Below are 22,417 nucleotides of genomic sequence, written 5' to 3'. Positions count from 1 at the left end.
CCGTTGCCCCGCTGCCTGCGCGCGGCGCGGCCGTTGCCCCGCGGCCGTTAGGGGGCGCTGGGGACACCAACGGGCGGCCAAAATGGCGGCGTGGGGCTCGGACCGCGCTGCGGCGTGGTAGGGCCTCCCCTCCCTCCCCCGGTCCTCCGCGGGCCGGGCAGCGGAGCGGCCAGCGGTGCGTGGGGGATCACGGCTGGCTCGGGGCAGGGGCTGAGGGGTCGCTCGGGTCTCGCTTTTCGAGCGGGGCGGGCCTGGGTGCCCGGGGTGGGGCGGCTGAGGCCCGGCGGGGGACTCGCTCGGGGCGCGGCACTGAGGCGAGCGCCGCGTTTTCCGCCGGCGGGGCGGGGGGGAGAGTGGGGACGGTGCGGAGCGGTGTAGGGGGGGAGGGTGCAGAGACGGGGCTGTTTCTGCACAACGCCGCCCCCCCCACCCCTCCCGCTCTGGTAGCCGTGGTGAGTCAGCGTCGGCCCCTCCTCGTCGGTCCCCCCCGCGGTGACTCGGCAGCGCCACCGCTCCTGGTCATGCTCAGGCATGTCAGGCCGCGGCCGGCGGAGGAGCTAAGCCCCGACATGCCTCCTCTTGGCAGCGCTATATAAGGCACGGCCCGTCCCGGTCCGACTCGGCCCAGATACCCGCCGCCGGATTCCGGCGTGGGGGTTGGACGAGGGCACCGAGGTGAGTGGGCACCGCCGGGGCTGCGGAGCGCGGCCCTGAGCCCGTCCCGGGGGTCTCTCTGTCCCCGGCGGGCAGTCTCGAGTTGTGTAGCAGTGTTCCGTGTTTTGAGGTTTTTCTCCCCTTAATTGCAGGCAAATGTGCAATACCAAGATGTCCTCCCTGACGGATGCTGCTTCTGTCACCGCTTCGGAGCAAGAGGCGCTGGTCAGTAGCTCTGTTGGATGCGCGAATTTTTCATGCGTTTTGTAGGGTTTTTATTTGCAAATTCAAAAGGGCTGCTTTGCTCAGCAAGCGATTGTTAGAGAAAAGGCAGGAAATCCGGTGAAGATGGTCTGTCTTTGATCCTGTAATTGTGAAGCAAATGTATCTCATTCGTGCTTGAGAGTTGGGGGTGATGGTATAGCTCTAGACTCCGTTTCCTGGAGACCTTTGCTGGTCAGGTTGCTTTCGTTTAATAAAAAGGATCTTAAGGTCTGATTTGATCATGGTAAGTATTTTGTGGTGGAAATTGTTAACAGTTCATAACTGAAGAGTTGTGGAAGATCTACGTTGTGCAAAACGTACACTGGTTGTGAAATAATCTTGTCATGACAACTGAAGGTTTTTTGAATTTAGCATTTTTATTCTCTATCGGATTCATAAGCAAGTTGTACTTAGAGTCTTCATTTGTGTTTATGGCTTTGCATATCCAGGCTTTCCATGATACAGTGACAGTTCTGCTGTCCTGGCTTTTCTGCGCAAGTTTTCCTGAGGATGAAGCCTGTGTGTTATACCTAAGATGCGAATTAAAATCGGCATGTGTACAATGGTAGTTGAACTAGATGCCTCTTTGTACAAGGGTAAAGCTTAAAAGTGTAGACTGATAGCAGAACTTAAAAAAAAAAAAAAGCGAAGTAGCAGAACAGCAGTCTGTTCAAAGTTGTTTTTTTTTCGTTTGCTTCTTCTTTTTGTAAGTCATCATAATGTGATGCTATTGTCTGCTGTCAGATCTGCGTGGCAGAAATTTATACTTGCAGGAGTCGGGGAGAGAGGGCTGAGGACTAAAAGGTTCTGAACCCATGGGTCTAGTTGTGGATTCAGAGATCTGAAACTGTGCTTTGCCTTCCTATGCTCAGCTGTCATTAGCAGTTTAATAAGTTACTGTTTGCTTCCTTTATGAAACTGTAATATATGCTGCGTGCTCTAAGGTTGTCTGCAAGCTTGTTTATTGTTTTCATTATATGTGACTCTTGCAGCTCGTCTCTTGTTAACGCACTAAAACTTAACATTGATTTTAGTAGATAGTTGAAATGGAATGTAGGCAAGTTCCCCCTATTCCCTTAAGCATTTATTCCTTCTCATGATATTTTATTCACGCTTTCCTATAGAGTGTTTCTTTTCTATAATATTCTTTTCTTATTTTAGGGAATGTATTAGGATAGGTAGATATTAGTCTGTTCTTAGAATGGTTATGCTATTGTTAAAGTGGCAATGCTAGAATATACTGCACTGGGAATTCCAGTGGCTCGACAGGCATTCTCTTGGCCGTTGTGAGAGCCCCTCCTGCAGTGGTATTGGCACAGTGGTTTCTTGAACAGTGCAGTGAATGGGATCCAGACACTGCTCTGGACAGAAGAGGAAAAAAAAACAAAACCAAAACTAAAAAAAAAAGAGGAGGGAAGTGATTTTTTTTTTTTTTTTTTTTTTTAAAAAACTTTTACCTCCTCTGCCTCAGAAGTTGTCGTAGACTGGCTACCACTATAACTCTGCTGGCACGGTCCGGGAGTGGGAGGCCGTTGCAGAGGTAGGAGTGATCGAAATAGGGTGGAAAGGACAGAGTGTGCTTATCCCATATAAAAAAATTCTTCAGAGGTAAAGCAGCCCAGCTGTCAAATGCAAAACTGCGGCCTCAGAAACTGTCACAGGGAGGGACTAGAAAAGACATGGACCAGTGTGACTCGTACTCTGGACCTAACAGGTAGTCACAAAGGTCCGTTTGCCTTTCTCCCTCCCCTTTGGGAGTCACTGTAATGACTCAAAGGATTGAAGCGGGATTCCCCAGTACCCAGCCCTGTATTTGACACCACCAAATGAATCCTGTAGCTCAAATGGAGAAATCTGTATGTACCAATGAAATACTGGTGTTTCAGCTAAGATGCACCATATGAGAATTTTAGTATGACTGGGTTTGCGTTATTTTCTTTTAAGTTTAACTTTAAAAAAGTGAAAAACTTGTCTGTGGGTAGGTTTTAATGTAGTTGTATGTTTGTATATCAGACCAATGCAGAAGGAGGAAGCTTACTTGTGTAAATAGTGTTTTGTTTGGCGAATAATTGGTGCATACTGTTTTTCTTCTTCCCCGCACAGGTTAAACCAAAGCCACTATTGTTGAAGTTGTTAAAGTTAGCTGGTGCAGAAAAGGACACTTTTACTATGAAGGAGGTGAGAACTTCTAATCACTAAAGGTAGATTACAGTGAATACAGAGGATTGTTCTTTTGTTTTGGGTGAATAGGGGGCAGTGTAGTTCACAGCTTATCTAGAAGATATTGAGAACAAGGTATTGTTTTTATTGTGCTGACTTGTTAGGTGGCATTTAAGCAAGTTTCTCAAAATCTGAACAGAAGTATCTGGTGGTTAGTAGAATAGTAAAGTACTTGCGGAATGATAGGTGAAAACCACAGCTCAAAGGGAGTTTTAGGCAATCAATGTCTGAAGAGCAAATCTCAATGAATTTGATGTGTTTTCTCTTACATTTAATCTTGAAGCAACAGAACCTGGGTAGTTAATGTCTGTGTCTGTCATTTATTTTACAGGTAATATTCTATCTTGGACAATATATTATGTCTAAACAATTATATGATGAAAAACAGCAACATATTGTACACTGTGCAAATGATCTCCTGGGGGATTTATTTGGAGTAACAAGCTTTTCAGTAAAAGAACACAGGTAAAATGGGATTCTTTTCTGAGAGTCTGGTTGTGAAATAATGGAGGACATAATGCGTATGGCCTTTTTTAACTCTTTGCATCTTCAAAGATGGTAAGCTCTCTTTTATATTTACATGCAGCTAATTTGCAACATCTCTTTCTTTATCCCCATCTAAGGAGACTATATTCAATGATTTCCAGAAATCTGGTAGCAATCAATCAACAAGGTAAGCTAGTTTGGGAGGACCTTTTGTTGTGGGGAAAAAGTAGTAGGGAAAAATACAACTTACATTAACGTATCTTGCATGTAGTGATCAGATAACATCTGTCTCTCCATAATTAGCTATTTGGTTTTATATGCTGCTATCCAGAGCAATCACAAATAGTGAACCAAAACAAATGCTGTTTCTTCTGGGGGAGAAAAAAAAATAAAAATCTGAACAGCATTTGGGTAATTTTGTCAGACTAGAACCAGAACAAGCATAATCAGAGCTGAACACAAAAGAGGACTAAATTGAAAAATTAGTAGTTTGCTTGTCTGTCTTATGGATAAAGCCCTCAAGAATATAAAAGGTTTTCGTATCAAAAATTAACTTCCTGAAGTTTCCAGCATTAAAGTCAGGGTGAATGCTTTTTATTCTTTCTGTTAGTGTTCTGTTTTAACTTTCAAAACTTAGCGTGGAGTACATTTAGAACTGCTCACCCTCAGCTACACTGAGTACTCTTTTGAAAGGTCTGTATACTTAAAAAAGTAGCTTTGTGGTAGCTTTGTGGGTAGCCACTCCATAAATGGAGAATCGTTACATACAGTCATCTTTTACAGTATAAAAATGCTCGATATAGCTGTATTTTTTTACTAATGCAAGGAGTGAACCAGAAGTTAAACAATGGAGGCTGTTTTGTAAATTGTCTTCTAAATCCATATTAGGACACCCTTTGTTTCTGATTTTTCGTAAAAGCAAGTGTTCAGCTGGTGAAGATGGGAAACATGCTCTTTATTACCCTTCATTGTTATGCTTGCCAACTTAAATTAGCTCTCAAATTATTTTCTTGAAAGATAATTTATTAATTCAGGGTCTGTCTGATCATAAGCATGTATAATTAACAACAGTTAATTTTTTATTCTATTTAATGTCTTTTAAATTCAGTGTTCCCAGAAAGTGAGAGCTAGTAAAATATACTCCAGAGAGGAGGAAGTGTAAAATATTTCCTGCCTATATTCTTCATAACTGCAGAACCCCAGCTAATGCACAGCCTTCATGTGAAGGCATTTATAATAAAATTCTGAGCTATTTTGTGATCGAGATTTCTTCTTCCGCCCCACTCTCCCAGTTCAGTAATGTTACAGGGAAAGCACTGCACACACCTGAAAAGCAAACAAATGGGGTTGTTTTATCCATTGTTGCAAAATGTCTGGATGTTAAGTTCTGTTTAGATTTTACTTTGTAAATGCATTGTGTTGTTAACTTCAGCTTATTAATTAGTTAGTGCCCTTAACTTCTCTCCCTTGCTTTTACTGTAACATTTTTGACCCTGAAATTGGCTTTTTCTGCTGTGCTGTGTTACGTTTGTTTGGTTTGGTGTGGTTTCAGACTCTACGCTTGCTGACACACCTGAGGATGATGCCAGATTTCAGCTTGAAGAAGAAAATGTTCTAAAGGTGATTTTTTTTCTTTTTAGTGAATGTTCTGAAATGTAAATTCTGTTTAGTTTTGCATGATCATGTCAGTGGTTTAGATGCAATTAGTTGGTTCCAGCCTTTTACCTGTATTCATGCTCAGGCTTACTTAGTATTTCTGTTCACCAGGAATCTATGCAAGAGATAGAAGAGAAGCAAACTTCATCAAACGTGACTTCCCGACCAACTACATCTTCTAGGAGGAGAACACACAGTGAATCTGGTATGTGCAAATTTATGACACAGAACTTTCAGTAGCATGGCCACTTAGGAAAAAAAGTACGTTCTGTTGCTTTACTGTCTTTGAAAGACGCTGACAAATACTGTTCATGTTTCTCTGCTTATCTAAAACAAAATGTTCAGTCTAGAAGAAGTACACGATGCCTTGTATTCCTTCCTCCAGTGTCATGTTACTGTTTGGATCTCTAGAACTGTTAATAAGGTGATGGAATAACTGGTTCCACAGAGCTGTTAAACTTGTTCTCATCAGCAGAACTTAATCAATTATGTTGTCTTCATGATGAGAACACTCTTGTTTGTAATAGACTGTAGTAATCAAATTCATTTCAATTCCCTCTGTAGACAGCCACAACATTTCACATTTTGTGTGCTCTCTAAAAGCAGTTATCATTGGATTTCAATTGGTGGCAGATGTTAGGAGTCTGGTAGTAACATGGGATGATTTTGGACGTTTAGGTACCTGACCATTCATTAAGCACTTCTTAAAACGTCTCTTTCTCTTTACTGTGGTTATTCAGTAATCACTGGCAAATAAATTTTCAAAATGCACAATGTTTCTTCCGATAATTAGCAAATAACAAGCTGGTCAGCATAGTAAGTTTCTCAGTGGAAGTGTTCTGTACAGTTCTACTTAAATACTATTCTGTGGAATTTCTTACTTTAGTTTGTTCCATCACTTACTTCTGTTACCTTATGACTTGACGGTTATAATTACCTGGGCAGTGATAACCTTCTGTTGCTGCATAAAACTTTCTTTTCTTCAGTTGCTCAGGAACATTTTTCAGTTCCTCAGCTTTTGCTTAGTATTTTTTTGTGTTCATCGTAGGCCACTGTCATGTTAGTCAGTCCAAAAACTGTGCTGCGTTGCTGAGCGGTTTGCACTAAATTAAAAGAACATTTTAATGTTGTAACAAAAACTGGTGAAAGGATGGAAAGTCTCAGTTAAACATCATAACCTGTAATATTTAGGCATGACCCAGAGCACGTAAAGTCCTGTGTTGTGCTTACTTATTGTAGGTTTGATTATTAACTCTGTCTTTGCATCCTTTTATTAGTTTGTTACAACCTTAAAAGTTCTTTTAATATAGTGTTTTTATATACACTTTTTTTCTAATTTATAGGAAATCTTCCTTTTAAACCACTATTCTTGTTAAATTGGGATGGTAGCGGCTCCTTTGGAGCCGCTTACATAGTGTATAGAAACCTTGTGGTGATACAGTATCAGTTCAGCATGGAGCCATGACAACTAAATGAGGACAACGATGGACAGGAGCAACCCTTGGGCCTGGGGGCACCAAATTTGGTGGGGCTCTCAGGGCGGAAAAAGAAAAGAAAAGAGAGGGGCTGAGCCAAGAAGCACCAAGGGAAAGTAAGAGAAGTCTCAAAGTATGTACAAGTGTTTTGTTCTCTTTTCTTTTACAATGAAAGATTCAAGACTTGAAGACTCATGGATTGTCAGGGTGTGTTGTGCAAGGCAAGGGAGAGGCTGGGCAATAGAGGGTGGGTGCAAAAGGCACCTGTAGGGGGGCAGCAGGCTCTTACTGAGGACTGTTGAACCAAGTTGTCAGGCCTCTTGGGGAGTTTTCACTCCGCTGCACTTACATACTGACTTTGCAACACTTTTTTTTCATAAAATCATTTCTTACCAAATACCCTTAAAAGTCAGTGGAGCTGAATTTTTACTTACCTACCCCTAAAATGCTGTCCCCCTACTCCTTATGCTGCTGTAGGTGGTTGTTTCAAAACATGATGTATTGAAAAAGCATTGTCTTTTTGCCTTCAAACCAAGAATGTTTAGTAATCACAGCTTAAAGCAATGCTTTCAGAGTTCAATTTTTACACAGCATGCCTTGAAGATTTTCTTGCTAGCGTGTGGTGAAAGTCATAATGGTTTATTACAAAAATCCAGTTGAGTAAATGCAATTACGTATCGTACAACTATTAACTGATAAATTTGTTGAGGTATCTGAAACTTGAACCTGAACTTTTCTTGCCTAGCATGAGGTCCTTTGTATGCATGTGACATGGGAGCTATTTTCTCTGTCTCCCTGCTAATTCTATGATGGATTAAGAAGCCCTCTGAAAGTGCCTTTCTGTCTACTGACTGTAGAGGGAGCTCGGACAATTAAGATCTGAACTGTATTTCTTAAAATCAGGAGGGATTTAACAAGTCATGTGTGAAGTGGAGTAAAAATGCTTCCTGTTATTTTATTTCCTGCATGTGGAAACTGCCATTTACAAGCTGTACTGATGGGACAAGCGGGGGAAGCCAGCCCCTAAAATACTGTTTTCAGGAATGTTTCACACTTAAATGTTTCACAGCGTTACTGTGTCTTTTTAAAAAAGTTTTTGGTGCCTTTACTTTTTTTGTCCACAAAGTAATACTGAATGACATTGTTTTCCTGAAATTCCCATATAAGTAAATTACATTTTAAGCTTCTGTTAAGAATATTCAAAACTGCGCATTGCATAGATGTTTTTGGAGTAATAAAAATTCTTGAATGTGCCCAGAAGAAAATTCTTCAGATGACCTGCATAGTGACAGAAGAAAACGACACAAGTCGGACAGCATTTCGTTGACGTTTGATGAAAGTCTCTCATGGTGTGTAGTCAGTGGTTTGTGCCGTGAAAGAAGCAATAGCAGCGATTCAACAGATTCTCTTTCCATTCCTGTAAGTCAAAATATGTATTTTTGTGGTACAAATTTTGCAGATACCACAAGTGCAAATATGCATCTTAAAACATCATGTTCTTAATTAAAAGCATCAGTATCTGAGGAAAGAAAAGGGCTGAAAGAAAAGTTGGTGTGTGGGTGGAGTTGGGGTCTTTCGTAGATCTGCTGACAAAGCTTAAGTGAAACTTTTTAAAATACTAATTCTGGATATTCTTTAAAAAACAGATTCTTACTGCTTGGCACAGTGTTGAAAAACTGCCAGATATATTTTGTGTTTTAAAATAAATATTTCTTAGAATGCTAAGAGAAGAAAAGCAGCTACAGATATTCTGTAATGCAGAATAGTTGGTGCTTCTGAGCCATCTGGTGGTTGCAGTACAGCTTCAGTAACTGTACATAATAGTGTCCTGATGATCACATTGTATTCATTTTCCAAACCTTTACTGTTCTGTGTTGTTGTTTTCAGCAAATGCTGAGGCAAATTATCTGTGTCTGGGTTAAGTCATGAAGAGCTAAACTACTAGTGTTCCTAGTCATATACTGTATTTTGAATTGACAGAACTAATACTGTGTCTTCACTTTTGCTGTTTTAGAATTCTTTAGCCACTGTCTCAAATTATGGTTAAAAAAAGTTGATGAGAATAGAAATTGTAATGACATGCAGACAAAAGACAGCATCTTCTTGCATCCGTTCCTTCACTTTTTAGGAGAGCCTTGGTGAAATAGTAGCAGCAGTCTAGCAGTCTGCAAGCTGGCTGTAGTTTCACTGCAGCTTCTATTGCAGAGCTGTCAAAAGGCTTTTAGATCTAGCTTTATTTTTAGCCACCTATAACTCATTTGTCACATAAAAGATGTTCTATCTGACAGCAGCTGGTCTCATTTCTTCCATAGCTAATTAAACTACGTAGTTTGGTTTTATCTTATGAACTGTCTTAACAGTAATGGGTATGGATATGGACTAGTGAGGTTCAATGTGTACTTTCTTTCTCTTTTTTTCAGGATCTTGATGCCAGTTCATTAAGTGAAAACTCTGATTGGTTTGACCACAGTTCTGTTTCAGACCAGTTCAGTGTAGAGTTTGAAGTTGAGTCTATTTATTCAGAAGATTATAGCCATAATGAAGAAGGGCAGGAGCTCACAGATGAAGATGATGAGGTACGTAGTTGTTTTGTTTCAGGGTTTTTTGACTGGGGGAGTGAGAGGGGAAGGACACTTACAGGAATACTTCACGTTAAGATTCCAACATGAAGTAACTCACTCCTCAGGTTTATTTCTGGACTGTGTGTGCTATGTGATGAACTGGACTCATCATTCGTTAAATCAACTTACATACCTATGCAGTTGGGTCACCATCATGCACCCACCAGGCAATAACTGGAACAGTGCTAAGGCTTTCCCTGGTCTCTGAAACAGACTCTTGACAGTCTGGAAAAGTCTGTCTGTTTAACTTCACTCACTAGCTGTTGGAGTCTATTCCTACATTTTTAGTTCTAGAAATACATGTCGAGCTTTGACAAAACACTTTTGACACTGAATGAAGACTTTCCTAGTAACTCTTTGCAAAGGGATATTTCTGAATCATTTGCCTCCATGAATATAAATGTTTCAAAGAGATGCTGAAACTCAATTTTAGAAATTTTCTTTAGGAGGCAAGAAGACAGCAAAGTTGTGATTACCATAATTTTCAAAAGCTGTAGATACATGGAATGTTAGGAATGAAGTGGGAAATTTTTTTTTTTTCTGAGTTAGTTTTCTGTTACTTCAAAGAGGTGAATCAGCTCATGGCAAGTTTGGGTAAGTACCAGAGGCAGAATTCGCCAGGGACATACATGACTGTGATACTTGAGAGGCTGAATGGGACTGACTGTACTGATGTAGACCAGGTTACAGTGCTGTGGAGCTGCACCGTGAGATAAAATGATGATTTGGAGGAAGAAGGGATGAGGGTGGCCCTGCTCCCAACACCAGTGTTGAGAATTGCAGAATGGTTGAGGTTGGAAGGGGCCTCTGGAGGTCATCTCAGCCACCCACCCTGGCTCATGCAGAGCTATTGTGTGGGACTGTGTCCACATGACTTTTGAGTATCTTCAAGGATGGAGGACAACCTGTGGCAGTGTTTGGTCACTCTCACAGTAAAAAAGTGTCTCCTTACATTCAGGCAGGACCTCCTGTGTTTTAATTTGTGCCAATTTCCTCCTATCCCATCATTGGACACCATTGAAGAGAGCCTGGCTCCATCTTCTCTATACCCTCCTTTCAGGCACACATTGATAAGACCATCCCTAAGCCTTCTCTTTTCCAGGCTGAACGGTCCCAGCTCTCTCAGCCTTTGCTCTTGTGAGAGCTCCTCCAATCCCTTAATAATCTTAGTGGCCCTTTTCTGGACTCTCTCCAGTAGCTCCATATCTCTTATATACTGGGGAGCCCAGAGCTGGATACAGTGCTCCAGGTGTGCCCTCACCAGAGTTGAATAGAGGGGCATCACTTCTACTCTAGAAAGTGGTACCTTCAATCTGTCTAGTCTACATTTTTCTTCAAACTGGGTTACAAGTGTGAACAGAATTCTCTTCCCCCAAACCAGTCATCAGATTTTGTGGAGTTACTTGCAAGCATAAATGAATGTATATGCCCTATTTATTACATTTGATTAAAAGTCTATCTGGAAAGCTATCAATGCCTTTTTTTTTTTTTTTTTTTTTTAATTTAAACCAGGTATATCAGCTGACAATTTACCAGGATGACGATAGTGATGCTGATTCATTTGATGAAGATCCAGAGATTTCTCTAGCCGTGAGTAGTAACTTCTTCGGCAAAGCGTCATAAGTTGGGTGAACTGACAGAGTAGATCAAGGAGTACAGATAAATTTTGTTGCTACCAGTAATTTTTTAAGAATTAAATTGACTTTTTCTTGTACGCTTGAAGATTCCAAGACAATATTTTAATTATTGAACATGTGATTGTTAAGGAACCTTGATAGATTTTTTTTTTTAATTAGTAAACTTCCTAATCCATTAAAAAAAAAAACCCACACTAACTCACGGTTTCACTGACTTAATGGAACAAAATTATTTGGAGCCTAAATCTGACTTTTTGCACAAAATGAAAAAAAAAAATCTTAGTCATGTATATTTAAAAAATTCTTCCTATAAATCATAATGTCTAGTTTTATTGTCTTACCTGAATGAAGGAATCTGTAGCATACAAATGAGAAGGCAAACCTGTTTACAGAACAGTACTGTAAAATTAAAAGATTTGAGGCTCTTTCTGAATTCTGTGAGACCTTTCTTGAAGTGTGGTAATAAATTCAGGGTTTTGAGGCAAAGTATGTAGACGTTTTTATTTATTATTTGCTTTTCACGGTTGAAGCTTGAATAAAGCTGTTGTCCAAAACTGTCTGAAATGTTCCAGTCCCTTGATGGGACTGAGGGACTTTGCTCTGTGTGTAGAACACAGGGCTTGCCACCGTCTAAAAACATAGCACTGTTTGTGTGTGGAAAAATATGTCTAAATGTTATTTTTAGGACTTAAAATTGGTCTTCTAAGCTTTTGATGTCACTGATGTTATTCAGGACTCAAACAAAAAGTGCTTTGAATCTTCTAAATAAGTTTTGTTTTATTTTTTGGTTTTATTCCCCCTATGGCATACATTATTTCTGAGAAGGGTCTTTCTCCTTAAAAATGAAGTGTATTTTTAATGAGATAGATAGTGCCTTATTTTCAGCGTACCCTATGGAATAACCTCTGAGACAGTGTTACAGCCCTCCCCGTCTGCCCCCCCACCAACGCCCGATGTTTTTATTTTGTAATACTGTGTCAGAGTGCCCTCACCCGGCCGTTTTGCAGCCCAACAACTTAAACATCCCACAGCTTAAATGTTCCTTCAGTCTTGAATAGTTTCCATTTCAGAAGTCCATTGTTGAAAATAATGGTAATGGTGACCTTTTTATCAGAAAGAAGTTTTTCCTGAGGTTCTCTGAAAACTTTTGTGGTCTGGTTTCTTCAATTTTGCCTAAGAAATATAAATCATTGTTGTTCTACCTCTATTTTTATTTCACAAATCTACTGCAAGAAGAAAGTCAGAGTCTCTTAAACATCATACTGTTCTAATCTAGAACCATAAAATGAGACCAAACACTGAATGGAATTTTTAAATTATAAACAAGTCAATAGCTCAACATAACTATTAGTTTGGCAGTAATAAATTGTTTATAATCTCTGAATACGTCAATGGTAAGCATGTCAAGTATCTTAAGCTGTTCCAACCTTTAATTCACTAAAGGATTATTGGAAGTGTCCCGAATGTAGCGAAATGAATCCCCCGCTACCACGACATTGCCACAGATGCTGGGCCCTTCGTGAGGACTGGCTTCCAGATGAAAAGAGTGATAAATTGGAAAAGAGCAAGTCAGAAACTAACTTCCCCCTGGAGTCTGAAGAAGGTTTTGATGTTCCTGACTGCAAGAAAGTGAAAATGACAGAAGACAAAGAACCGGCCATGGAAGAGAATGAGGATAAAGCAGTACAAATTTCTGAGTCCCAGGAAAGTGAAGATTATTCTCAGCCATCGACATCGAGCAGCATGTTTTGTAGCAGTCAGGAGGACTATAAGGAACCTGAGAAAAGAGAAATGCAAGACAAGGAGGAAAGCGTGGAATCCAGTCTACCTGTTACCAGCATAGAGCCCTGTGTCATATGTCAGAGCAGACCTAAAAATGGCTGCATAGTACACGGCAAAACGGGACACCTCATGTCGTGTTTCACGTGCGCAAGGAAGCTTAAGAAGAGGAACAAACCCTGCCCGGTGTGCAGACAGCCCATACAAATGATTGTACTAACTTATTTTAGTTAGATGGATGTTGACTGGAAAGCAACAAAAGGAACTTCATAAACTGGTTAAGAGAGCAAGAAATTATTTTTGTATGCTTATTGGAAAATTAATATTTTGAGTCTCTTTACATTTGGTATGAAAAGTAATTGCTGAAATAAATGCACTGGAGTTATTAAGAGGTTAGCCTAATATTCATAAATCAACCTGAAGATTTTAAATCCCTCAATAGAAGTAACCAATTCCTTTAAACTGCCTGCTTCTCCAAGTGTTTTATGTTCCATACAAGTTGTTGATATTTGTTTTACCGCATTAAATACATACATTAAAAACCCAAATTTGGTGATTATGAGAGGAGAGACACGTTGAAGAGTTCGTTAATGTGAGTTCCTCCTCTTAAGAACGTAGAAGATTCTTCAGATTCCAGTATCTGTTGCCTGGCGAAGACACCGGGCTCAATCAGTACCCTCTGAATAAGTCAATAAAATAAATAAATAGAATCTTGTCTCCCTCATTCCCAAAACTTAAATTCCTCCAAGTAACCAAATTCTGGGGGAGATCTTACCAGGAATTGGGGGAAGATGTGATAGAAAATCATTTAGGGTTTTGGAAATAGAAAGGGGTACTGTGTGTCTTTTATTTTTATAGCATGCATTGTAAACGTCAGGGCTGAATCCAAGTTCAGTCTTACAGTTATCTCTTAAACAGATTGAGAAACTGAATTTTAAAAAGCTTTATGGGTTTGGAAGTCTGTATTATCCTGGTTAATATTTTAGCTTGAGAAGACGCTTGAACAGGCAAGATAAATGAAGGATAAATGTAATATCAAGTCATGTAATATTGGGAGACAGTTGTATTCTTTTTCTGCACTCGTTTTTGACTTCAGCAGTACAGCACGCAGCTTGGTCACAACATTCGCTTGAATAAAAATAGCAAGGAAAAAAAGTCCACCTCCATCTGCAGAAACAAATAAGCTCTGTAGTTCTAGTTCACATAAACGTTCTTAAAATTCAGTAGTCTTTCCAACTTGAACTGTTTGTATCACAAGGATTCTGAAAATCTCTTGCAAGGCATTTGGCCAGCTCGAAATTGGTCTCATTGGACCTCTCCTTTACTGCTTTTAGCTCTCGTCTCCGCGCTGTACTTTGTCAAAAGCTGTGTGAAACTTTATCAGTTCCTTTATTACGCAGTCTGCTGACTGGCTCAGTTCTGTGGTGCGTTCAGAGTAGGTAGCGTGCGTATATTTTTGTAAGCTAAGGTATCTTCAGGATATGGTCAGATTCCTCGGGCTGTTTTTCACATGGAGAGTTTCTGTACCAGTGAGTTGTATTTATTCCTATGGAAAAGTAGATTACAAGAGGAATTGTAGGTTTGTAACACCTTTTAATTTTACATGTAGTTGCTGATCATCTGCCCAATAGAAAACGGCAGATGAGTAGTTTGAGCGTCAGGGGAGCGCCAAGATGTAGCCCAAATGCAGAAATTGTGCTGTGTTACCATCCTGCAGGACAAGGATAAACAGCTTCCTTAACAACACCAGTAGGAAACTGTTGATGCCTGTGTGCTAGCGCAGAGGCTTTTACTGCTCTAATTACCTTCACCTCAGAGCTGAGTAACCACAGTTACTCTGGTATAAAGTGTCCATAAACCAGGGCCTGGAATACAAGGAATTACCTAGGAAAAGGACATAGAGCTGTTACAGGAGAGACTCAGTAAACCCTTGGTTCTTACTTGCCTGCGAAGAAATACCTTCACAGGTAAAGACTGAATGACCGGATCAGTCATGTTTTGTTCATACATTTGAGCTAATTTTTGAAAAATGCTACTAAAGGATACAGATGTCTCTGAAGTTTAACCATAATTCATTTTAACTGAACAAAATGTCAACCCTTGTTGCATATGTTTCTTTGTATTTTTGCAGATTTCTTGCCCCTTGCAATTTGTAAAGCGACAGCAGGTAGCCGAAGTTCTTGAAGTTCTTTGGTCAGCAGAAGCCTTTCACGGGTTTTGTGGGGCTTAATAATCCTTCAGCCCGAGATAGAGAAGTCCTTGGGGCACATACTTACATTTTTCAAGTAGGGATGCTTCTAATAGATGGCTGCCTGCCTTAATTTACACTGCTTCCTATTTGTTTTTCTTAGGTTTTTTATGTGATGAACTTAAGTGCAGTGAAGTTGGCAGAGGCTCTTCCAAGTGCAGATCAGAACCAAGCAGCGGTCATAATCTGCAGCTGAGAAAGAATTGTAGAGGTGTACGTTGAGGAGGACTTAAAACTTTGTCCGTTACATCGTCTCCTATGGCGTATGCTTTTTCAGTGCGATGCTTGCTCTGCAGTCATGGTGATGGCCGTGTAACTGCAGTCCTGGGAGAGCAGCTCTTCCCTAGTTCCTGCTGGCACAAGTTGTACCATCCCGTTCTTGGTGTTCTCTTCCAATCAGTCCCCTCAAGTAAGCTCCGCATTTTTAAAAAAAATAGTATTTCAGCTCTCTAAAAGGCACGTATGGTCAGAGCAATGATCCCAGTCACTCAGCTTTGGGATTTTTCTTCAACACCAATTTCATCTCCCACTAATGCTTTCTGCTTTGGCAAAAGATGAAGCAAGAGCATAACGGCATCATAAATTTTCCCTTTTAGGAGCTGAAATTGTACTCCCTTAGCGTGTTTCCTGTTGTGGAGAATAGCCCTGGAAATGCCCTCCGCTCCATCCAGTGCTGAGGTTTAATTTCTGCGTCCATGGCCAAACTCCTGTGTCGGAGTGAATCTTTGTTTCAAATTCTATTTTCTGGCTTAATATTATTCTTAATAACTTCTAGTAAAACTTCGGGGGGGTGTTTGGTTCCCCCCCCAAAACATGCCTTACAAATAAGTGTGGGTGTCTGTTCCAGTTCTTACTGGAGCCGCTGGCAAGCGGTGTCTGCCCGGGGTTTTGGGGAGGGTGTAGGTGATGCTGCGCCTCCAAAAGGCTGCCGTCCACGGCTCTGTCCCCACAGGGGGTCCCTGTGGGTGGGCGGTGACCAGCCCGCTGGTGTCACCCTGCTCCGTCACCCTGTAAACACGTTTCTGGCCTCGGGTAGCGGCACCAAAGTTGGTGATGTTTTAGCATAGAAGTTGACAATTGTTCTTACTCGACGAGTGAGGTTTTTGAGATCCTTATTTAATACCCTACACGTTTTAATCTTTAATTTATTACAGTTTGTAAATATTCTTGTGCTTACAGTTGGTGTTTTGAGCTTTAATTTATTGAATTAGTCTACTGGTACGTGTGTAGATACATAAATATGCATACTGAGTAAATCACAGTCGAAAGAAGAATATTTAAGAAATTGTAGCAGAATAAAGAGAATTATTCAGATTATATTCAGATGAAGAGGGGCGTGGGAAGATTTATGTCTTTGTTTTCTTTTTTCCTTCCCTTAAACAACTTCTGCGTTGAACCTGAACGGCATTTATTTAAGTAGAGATGGAGGCAGGTGCAGCATTGTCAGAGTGACAGGATTTTGATGGTGTTTGTTTTCCTTTGGGAATGGTTTTGCATCTCCGAGAACGGGCAGGAAGCTGAGTGACTGCTTCCTTGTGCTGGTAACCTCAGAGGGGATGGGCTGGAAGATGCGGTGAGGTGCTGAGAGGCTTCACGGTTAATTGGCAACGGGTGGTTAATTGCCTTTGCCTTTGCACATGTGGCCAAGATGCTGATAAAATGTGACAGTGCACAGTTTTCAATAATTGTCTTTGCCTGTTTTTTCATGTACTTCAAATAGACAATAGTTTTGTGCAAATGCTACAAGAACTCGCATTTATTCTTTTTTATAAAGTACAATAAACCCACTTTTTGATTTAAATACGACTTTTTCACTATGTAGCTACTTATTAGTATTGAAATCCAACTCCTGACCCAAGGAAGCGAAATGCAAATTGACGCACTCAAGGCAGATGGGAAAGTTGCTTCGTTTCAGTGTCTGACACTTCTCGAAGAGGCTAGAAGCGTTGAATATTAACATATGCGAGAACCTTTAATACTCAGTCCTCACTTAAGATTTATTAGTTATGAAGTCTGCTGCTTTTGTCCTTTAAAAGATGTGCACAGCTGAAACAGGAGCAGCTGGATTGACGGTGATGTTGAGCATTGACTGCAAAGATGGTGCGTTCTGTTGAGGAGCAGCAGCCCTCGAATGTTGTTTCAGCGTCGCCGGGGAGCGCACAGAAGACCCGTGTGTCACATCGTGCCACGCAGGGGGCTGGGGCTGCCGCCTCAGGTAGTGGGTTGCTTTGGAAAAGGTAAAAGTGCGACAGAATTTTAATTGATGGAAAGCATTACATCTGTTGTAACAGTGTGGTATGATTTTATCCCCGAGTTCTGTTTGCTGTAAATCTGTTTAAATGTTGCCGTCTCTGAAATGTCTGTGCGGGTGTGAAGCTGCGTGCAAGGCTTCGGGCAGATTTTTCCCCTTAAAGACTAATATGAGGGAAAAACAATTCCTCATCCTTATAGAAAGCCTCCACAAGAATAATGCGTCAGAAAACCGTGTTCTTACAGAAGAGAGATTAGGAAATGATTAGACGCATAATGAAACTGAATAAACTGAAATGAATTTGTGGGATTAACATAGGGGTGAAGAACTTCTCTTCCCCATCTTAATTGAAAGCTGTGTGGTGTTAGGGTATAATTTTAGAAGTAAGAGTTGGTAATTTTAAAGCAGTTAATTTATTCAGCGTGTTAACTTGCCACATGTATGGTGCGGAGCAGTTATCCCAGGGAGATAACGATATTTTGTTGTTCAATGCTCGGCCTAAAAGGGGACTTTTGCTGTCGTGGTGCTTCCCTGTGGGAAAGAGTGCGGAACGTGGGCCCATGCAGGGGACTGGCAGGCGGGCGGGCGGGCAGCCGTCCTCCCTGCGCCGAGCTCTGTTGGCCACTCTCTTGTCATTCACAGCGTGGGGTCACCCCATTACTTAATAAAGCACATGATGTAGCGTGTTTGTGCTCCTGCTGCCTGGCCCCGGCATTATTGTATGTCCGGCTCCCGGAGGAGCTTCGTTAGTGCAGCAGCTCTCCCGGCTGGTGTCTGACTGTTCCGGGGGGAGTTACCTGCCGGGCTAACGGAGCTTTTCCAGCTCATCCGTACCCGACTCAAAGTCTTGTCTTGAGTTATTTATCATTTAAAAGTTGCACAAATGATGTAAAGAAAAAAAACAACCCTGAAACCTGAGCTTAGGAGATATTTTAACAATGGATTGCACTTACTGAACACGAAAAATTGTTGCTTTTAACTAATGTGTGCTTTTATTTTTTATTTAGCATAGATGTACACCAAAAGCTTTAAGTGAATGCCTCTCTGTAGAGCGTATATATATATAGAGAGAGTCTACACGTAAAATTTGTTGGTGATAGTTAAAGAGGTGTTGTCTCCCCTTTTGAGCAGATGTTGCTTTAATTTAACGGCCTGACCTTTAACGGACAGTTCTCGGTTTTAAGCTATATTAATGGCTGTCACCATGATGATCACATGATATCTAAAATACCAAATGGCTTTTCCAGAAGCAGAGTCTTGCTTTGTTGTCTCACTACCCGTAGCTGGAATGACTATGAAACAGACATGGTTTATAGTGAATTTAATTAACTATGCAATTTCGCCGCTAATCCTAGATGATTGTGCTTTCAAGACCTTGTCGTGGTGCGTTACCTCCTGTGTGCCCAGTGCACCTACTGCCGCAGTCAGTTACCATTAAATACCCATAGCCACCCAAAGCGCACAGAGTATAGCTCCATTTATGAGAAGAATTTTCATGTGTATTGCCTTTGTCTGCGGGTTTTTGTTTTTTTCCTTTTCTGAGGCAACTAAATGGTATGTTCCCTTTAAAAGCTTTAAATAAAGATTTGTTTATATGCTCCTTGGTGCTCCTTTCTTGTGTCAGTGACTCGGTTGTTACAAGTTCTGCTGCTTGGTTGTCATACAGGTTTTTAAGTCTGTGAACCAGGGCGCAGGCTCTTTCAGCCCTCACTCGGCTGCTGGGCCACTGCTTTCTCACAGATTTCATGCTTCAGGGGGATTTTAAACCCAAGGGGTCTCCGGTTTGTCGTCTTGTCGGTGACGGAATCGGAACCAGGTGTCAGTGGGGGGATTAGTGGGTAATTATTTACTCCTCTGACAGGTAAATAATCCATGGCAGTTTACACAGAGGGGGAGAAAAGGTAGAAAATCCAAATGGCTGTGATGAAAACATTCAAAAAGCAGCATCTCGGCTACACAGCCCCTCTTCTGAAGGGGTGTTGCTGTTTCCAAGGCTGAAGCCCATTTACAACTTCATCCGCTGCACAGAACTGAGGCAAGTGGCAGAGCAGCGGCTGATGTCGGGGCTCCCCAGCCCAGCCAGGGCAGGGGGGGTTCGTGTGACAGGCAACGGTGTGACAGGGTACAGTTTCAGAAGGTGGGGGATGTTTAAAAAGGCATCAAAAGATTAACTGCATTCCTGCATTCCTTATTTACTGTACACAGGAAAAGATGGATGTTTCTAAAGATAAGCTCTTCTGGTTACTTTAGAAATTGCTTAAGAAAATTACTGGCAGATAAAGCTCTAAAATAAACACCGGGGATGGTGGTAACTGCCTGGTCTTGATAACGTCTGTGGGCTTTGGACAGCTTCAAAGGGCCCTGAAAGTGACTTGCCACTGACCAGGCAAAAGGAATGCGCTCATTCTGCTTTATCGCAGCACGGCCCGGCCAGGGGAGTGCAGGCACTGCAGCCACTGCTGAAACGGGCCTGTCACGGGATTTGCGCCTTGCTGGGCACCTGCCAGCTCCTGGCACCTGTGACAGACACAGCCCCAACAGGGCTGGGAAACACGCTTCATCTAAAGCCATTGCTAAAACTGTCCAGATTAAAAAATTCTGAGTTGTATGGGGTTCTGTTCCATACCAAACTCAGCAAAAAATAGACAACAGCAACGGTATAAAGCTGTCGATGACCGTTTCCACATTGTTTTCAACGGCTCTGTCCTTGGGGAGCACCGTTTTCTGAGCCCCTCTTTCACCTGATGGTACAGATGCTCCTCAGGCTTCCAGCAATGGCCCCCTGGCACATACTCGCACCTCATTTCCATCTTGTCTGAGGCCACATCACTGTTACCACTCTTTACCTTATTTCAGCCCTGAGCACTCTCATCAGTCCAGGTAAGAAAGAGCAGATGTAAAAATGCCATTCCTCATTTGTAGCAGGGGCTTTATTAGGAGAAATTAGGACTGGGCTAATTGCTTACAGTTGTGTGGCACATGACCTGTTGCTTCAAACACAGAACCTGAGTTCACATGAAACACCTGCAGTACAATCCTAAGCTTTTTATGAACGCGGGCAAATTCTTCAAAATGTATTTGTATTTTCTGCATCAAAACTCTCCCGTTACCTCCATAGGCTGTACAGAACTTCTTCAGAGCAAAATACTTATGCAGAAAAATACGATAGTCTATTATAATCAAAGTAAAACATTTGATTGTCATGCTGGTATTTTACAAAATACAATAAACAGGACTGTAAATTTGAGAATTTGGTTTATAAAAACATACATTCTTTTGCATGTACAATTCCTTGCCTGAAAAGCCACAGTGGGGCAGGAAGATTTTTGCCTTGCCATCTCACATCATTCCTGACTTTATTTGAAAATCACAAGCACAACGGTCATTAAAACCAAGAGATGTAGAGTTGGTTTTACTGCAGCTGAAGCCTGTTCGAGCTCTTGGTAGAGGGGAGTTTTGGGACATGAAGCAGCTCTTGATCTGATAGAGACTTCCAAGAAAGAGAAGTCTTGTTTCAAAGCGCTGAAGTTACCAGTATTGTTGGTTATTTCCACTGTCTTCAGCATCGATTTAAATCCTGGCACGGTGGCCTAGGAGCAAACATGAGAGATTTCTTACTTGGTTTGGAACGTTGAGTTCAGCTGTGAAACAATCCTCATCTAAGCGTGCTCACTGACACTTTCAACGCGTAGGAAAAAAGTGTTTGAAACATGAGTTTGAGAACACAGAATGAGACAAGAGTAAAGTTTTTGATGTTACGGCAATAAGCCTAACCCCCCCAAAAAATGAGATAGAACCGCTAATGGAATAATTGTTTATCATGGAGGGGCACCGCATGCTGAGGGAGGGAGGGAATCTGCAATTAAGTGTAAGCCCTTGCCTGGCAGCAGGTGGAGCCTCCGCTGCACAGATGGTCTCTAGTAACAGCCACTGATGGGCTCCCCAGAGGAGCCATTTCCACCCAAGGAAATAACTGTCACTGATGGCGTTGTCAGGCCGTCGCTGCCGGGGGCTGCGTGGAGCCCACCCTCCACCTCCTCACCCTTCAGGGGCTCTGCCCTTTGTTTGGAACACCTTGAGCTGGTGTCAGCGTGGTCCAGACACTCGTCCCATCTGGCTCCACCATCCAGGACAGATCAGTGCTTATCTCTGGACATTCTGGGACTTGACATCTTACGGTATCAAAAAGTTTCCTTTCTGCTGACTCATGTTTCAAGATATTTTAAAGAAGCCTTTCAGATATTTTATGGTGGCCTTCCAGTACCTAAAGGGGGCCTACAGGAAAGATGGGGAGGGACTCTGTCAGGGAGTGTAGTGATAGGACGAGGGGTAACAGTTTTAAACTGAAAGAGGGGAGATCTGGATTAGATATTAGGAAGAAATTCTTTACTGTGAGGGTGGTGAGACACTGGAACAGGTTCCCCAGAGAGGTTGTGGATGCCCCATCCCTGGAAGTGTTCAAGGCCAGGCTGGATGGGGCTTTGAGCAGCCTGGTCTAGTGGGAGGTGTCCCTGCCCATGGCAGGGGGGTTGGAACTAGATGGTCTTTAAGGTCCCTTCCAACTCTAACCCTTCTATATTATTTTCTTTTAAATCTGCTAAAGAGTCCTTACAGCTCCTGTACATGACTCGAGCAAGTTCAGCTCATTCCTCTGTAAGGATGCAGTCTCACGGTGCTCAGGAACTCAATGCAATTAGAAGCAATAATTTAGTAAGGCTGCACACTTACATTGATGACATACGTCCCAGGCAAAAGGAGAAGAAAGTATTCCCCATGTTCATTTGTTCGGTAAGGGCAGACATGAGGCCTTCCTTGGGCTTCCACGATGGCATCAGGAATAGGATTCCCGTTCTTATCAGTAACTTGACCCTTGACACCTATGGAAAAAGGGAGAGGAGAGAAAGGTCACAGCCTGTAACTGCAGTGAGCCTCCTTCTCCAAGAAAGTCAGACTATTTGTTGCCGGATGCGCTCAAGGCTATTTTAGTGATTTCAAGCACATCTAATAATATCACTGTTCACTTCTATCTTACTGAAGGGAATTAAAATAGAAAATCCCTTGCTGTTGTTAATAGTTTACCCTCACATTGTCAGAAAGCAGCATTGTAATCTCTGCTTCTAAATCTC

General features: G+C 41.7%; 2 protein-coding genes across 6 annotated transcripts in view; one reads left to right on the top strand and one right to left on the bottom strand.

Annotated features, from left to right (window-relative positions):
* The first annotated feature begins 31 nt into the window (after positions 1–31).
* Positions 32–18,891, top strand: MDM2 (MDM2 proto-oncogene). Of its 4 annotated transcripts, none has more exons than XM_054197402.1 (12): positions 43–175; positions 587–675; positions 807–879; positions 3,022–3,096; positions 3,470–3,603; positions 3,762–3,811; positions 5,177–5,244; positions 5,392–5,485; positions 8,017–8,174; positions 9,176–9,331; positions 10,889–10,966; positions 12,457–18,891. In XM_054197402.1, exons 3-12 carry the CDS (start codon positions 811–813, stop codon positions 13,024–13,026), a joined length of 1,452 nt encoding a protein of 483 aa, XP_054053377.1. In that variant the 5' UTR covers positions 43–175; positions 587–675; positions 807–810; the 3' UTR covers positions 13,027–18,891. The 4 variants fall into 4 exon arrangements, with proteins under 4 accessions (XP_054053366.1, XP_054053377.1, XP_054053356.1 ...); XM_054197381.1 differs by having other exon boundaries at positions 44–175; positions 8,014–8,174; XM_054197391.1 differs by lacking the exon at positions 587–675 and having other exon boundaries at positions 32–175; positions 8,014–8,174.
* Positions 18,891–22,417, bottom strand: part of CPM (carboxypeptidase M) — a 36,358-nt gene continuing 32,831 nt past the window's right edge. For both annotated transcript variants that reach the window (XM_054197429.1, XM_054197422.1), the window contains 2 exons: positions 22,020–22,168; positions 18,891–20,881 (listed from right to left, as the gene is read on the bottom strand). In XM_054197429.1, the coding sequence (XP_054053404.1) occupies positions 20,648–20,881; positions 22,020–22,168 (383 nt within the window). In that variant the 3' untranslated portion in view covers positions 18,891–20,647. The remainder of the gene's footprint in view (positions 20,882–22,019; positions 22,169–22,417) is intronic.

This window comes from Rissa tridactyla, chromosome 1 (genome assembly GCF_028500815.1).
Source record: "Rissa tridactyla isolate bRisTri1 chromosome 1, bRisTri1.patW.cur.20221130, whole genome shotgun sequence".
Taxonomy (NCBI): domain Eukaryota; kingdom Metazoa; phylum Chordata; class Aves; order Charadriiformes; family Laridae; genus Rissa; species Rissa tridactyla.
Note: the sequence above shows the minus strand (reverse complement) of the source record. Positions and strands in the feature narration are given on the sequence as shown.

Coding starts and splice junctions, on each gene's coding strand:
- MDM2 (XM_054197391.1), top strand. CDS start 811: ATGTGCAATACCAAGATGTCCTCCCTGACGGATGCTGCTTCTGTCACC. Junction 3,812..5,176: donor GGTAGCAATCAATCAACAAG/GTAAGCTAGTTT, acceptor GTGTGGTTTCAG/ACTCTACGCTTGCTGACACA. Junction 8,175..9,175: donor CAGATTCTCTTTCCATTCCT/GTAAGTCAAAAT, acceptor TCTTTTTTTCAG/GATCTTGATGCCAGTTCATT.